We start from the raw sequence: 2740 nt of genomic DNA on the forward strand, positions 1-2740 counted from the left end.
TTGACTTCAGGCGCCTGTGTGCTGGAGTTTGGCCATACAGTGGGTGTCTCAAATCTTTGTCCTGAAAAGATCTTTCCTTTCTGCTAGTCACGCTTCTTCTGATGTTGGGGGGAGCAATTCCAGACAGAATGTGCAGCGACGTGATGTTGGTTGGTTTGAGACAACCTGTAATCAGACGGCAGCTTTGGTTCAATATGGGGTCAATTTTCTTGGCATGTGCTGAGCGTTCCCACACTGAGCAAGCATATTCTGCAACCGAACAGCATAAGGCTAAAGCAGTTGACCGTATTGTGTCAGGGAGGGCAACCCAATCAGAGTTTCCGAGTTTCTGTAAAATATTATTTCTAGAAGCCACCTTAGCTATTACTTTTTCGATATGGGATTTGTATGTGAGGGACCTATCTAATTTGACACCGAGGTATGTGGGATTGATATAGTGTGCCAGTTTGGTTCCATTCCAGGAAATGTTTAGTTGGCGTGATGCATCCCGGGATCTAAGGTGGAATGCGCAGACTTGGGTTTTATTGGGGTTGGCACGCAGGTGGTTGTCCGTGTAGTATGTTGTCAGCCCATCCAAAGCATCGCTGAGTATACTCTCTCCGTGGAAGTGAAGTATTTGTGTTGTGTTATACACAAATCGTCAGCGTATATGAAGCTTCTTGTACCAGGATGGATTGGTTAGTCGTTTGTATAAATGTTGTACAAGATGGGGGCTAAAACACTCCCTTGTGGTAGACCATTTTTCTACTGTCTCCATCTGCTATTTTTGCCACAAAATAAACATAGAAACGGCGATTGCTAAGCAATGATTATATCAGCTTAGTGAATCGAAAGTTCTCGGTGATATCGAGGATCTTTGATATAAGGAGACGATGGTTGACAGTGTCATACGCTGCAGATAGATCTACAAAGACAGCTTCAGTGACGGAACCCTCTTCAAACCCATTTTCTATGTGCTGTGTTAGATTCAAGAGTTGTCCTGTGCAGGATTTACCAGGTCGGAAACCATTAATGAGTTGGTCTTCTATGAGAGGTTGCAATCGGTTTAAAAGCAGCCTTTCAAACAACTTGAACAAATGACACAGCAAAGATATAGGACGAAAGCTTTTAGGGTCAGTTGGGTCTTTTCCTGGTTTCAACAATGCAATAATTTTGGCTTTTCTCCATAACTTAGGAATTTGGTAAAAGCTGAGGCAGTTGTTGTAAAACTTTAGCAGCCATCCGAGAGCGATTGAACCGAAATGTTTAATTTGTTCAGTTCGAATTCCATCTAATCCAGCAGATTTACCTTGTTTCAGAAATTCAATGCCCTTCTTCAGTTCTTCAATTGAGAAAGGAGATGTTAGACGAGGGTTGCGTTCATTTTGAGGTCTTATTAGCCGGGGTTTAGACTGCTTTTTCATGTTATTTTTGCTTTTGCCAGTTAGAAGGAGTTGATTGGCAATTTGATTGGCAGATACAGTGTAGTGGTGGTCTGGTTTAGTGTAGTCGGCCGACAGTAATTTGATTGTTTTCCAGGCTTTCCGACTGCTATGAGACAGATCTGTGAATTTGATCATATCTTGCCACATTCTTCTCTTTTCGCTGGTGATAGCTGCCATCACGTTTTCTCCTGTTTCAACTGTAGAGTGAGAGAAAGGATCTGATTGAAGCTTTTCTTTATAGTCTTCATAGAGGTCTGCTGAGTCTGAATTCAGACCAGGGATGTAACGTGTCCTACAGCCTCTAGGAATGTTTTTTCTTGATGCTCTTCGTACAGCTTTTACGAAGTCAGGGTATTTATCTGATGACGTGTGTAAATTGGCGATGTGGAAGTCCAGATCTGAAGTAAATCCCTTTCAGTTAGCTTTTCGAAAGTTGTATCGTCGTTGGTATGGGACATCCTTTGGAGTAACAACTGCCTTGATTCGGAGGTGGATTGGGCGATGTTGAGTATGTGGGATTGGATCCAATATGTGCTTCACACAGCCCATAGTGATGGAGTCACTTGCAAAGATGAGGTCCGGGTTTGAGCCTCGTTTCCATCTTCCGCTGTTAAAGGAAGGGGGCAACTTGGGGTCATGTATGAGGTGCAAGTTATTATCGTCAGCCCATTTTTCAACATCTTCTCCATCCTTAGTGGTGTTTCTACAGTCCCAGCTCGAGCTATGGCTGTTGAAATCACCAATAAACAAGCCAGGCGTACTGCCATTTTGCACCATCAGATCGTTTGGTATGAAGGGTTCATTTGGGGGCTTATAGACAGATGTTACGTTTATTCCATCGAGGTGGAGAATTAGGCTTTCAGTGTTATTGCTATCATCGGACGAAACTGAGTTAATGTGTGATCCAGATCTTACGTGCATAGCACTGCCATGTTTCCCATGACAGATTTCGTTGACGAGGTCCATTCCGGGTATTCTTGGCCTTTGGTGTGTAGCACTTCGGTGGGTGGCTGGCTAGGCGCTACAGTAGGCACGGTTGTCGTGTGGCGTGGTGAAGACATTGGTTTCACTTCTGGTGCTTGTTAGCTCTTGTCGAAGTTACTTGTAGGGAAGGCCACGTAGAGGCTGTCTTCATCTTCCGCTGTTTGAAGATTTGAAGTTTGGTTTGAAGTAATTGATCGAATGTAGGCTAAGCTTGTGTCATTTTCAATTGTAACCCGGCCAGATTGGAAATTCTTAAGAAAGTGCTGTCTCATCCAAACAGTCTACTTGAGCAGTTTCAAATCTATGCTTCTTTGCATTTTGTGGTTTGCAGT

At 43.4% G+C, this 2740-nt stretch overlaps 1 protein-coding gene across 1 annotated transcript; it reads right to left on the reverse strand.

Annotated features, from left to right (window-relative positions):
- Positions 1-809: 809 nt before the first annotated feature.
- On the reverse strand, positions 810-2390 carry LOC145764300 (uncharacterized). Its single transcript, XM_082575920.1, has 2 exons — positions 1988-2390; positions 810-1822 (listed from the first exon to the last, which is right to left on the reverse strand). The coding sequence occupies exons 1-2, from the start codon at positions 2388-2390 to the stop codon at positions 810-812; spliced, it is 1416 nt and encodes a 471-aa protein (XP_082432046.1).
- Positions 2391-2740: the final 350 nt, after the last annotated feature.

This window comes from Aplidium turbinatum, chromosome 2 (genome assembly GCF_918807975.1).
Source record: "Aplidium turbinatum chromosome 2, kaAplTurb1.1, whole genome shotgun sequence".
Lineage (NCBI taxonomy): Eukaryota > Metazoa > Chordata > Ascidiacea > Aplousobranchia > Polyclinidae > Aplidium > Aplidium turbinatum.

What these genes read in the sequence shown, in the direction of transcription:
- LOC145764300 (XM_082575920.1), bottom strand. Translation starts at nt 2,390, where the DNA reads ATGGACCTCGTCAACGAAATCTGTCATGGGAAACATGGCAGTGCTATG. An exon ending in CCCGGACCTCATCTTTGCAA is followed by an intron (nt 1,823 to 1,987) that starts GTGACTCCATCA and finishes GATTTACTTCAG; the next exon opens with ATCTGGACTTCCACATCGCC.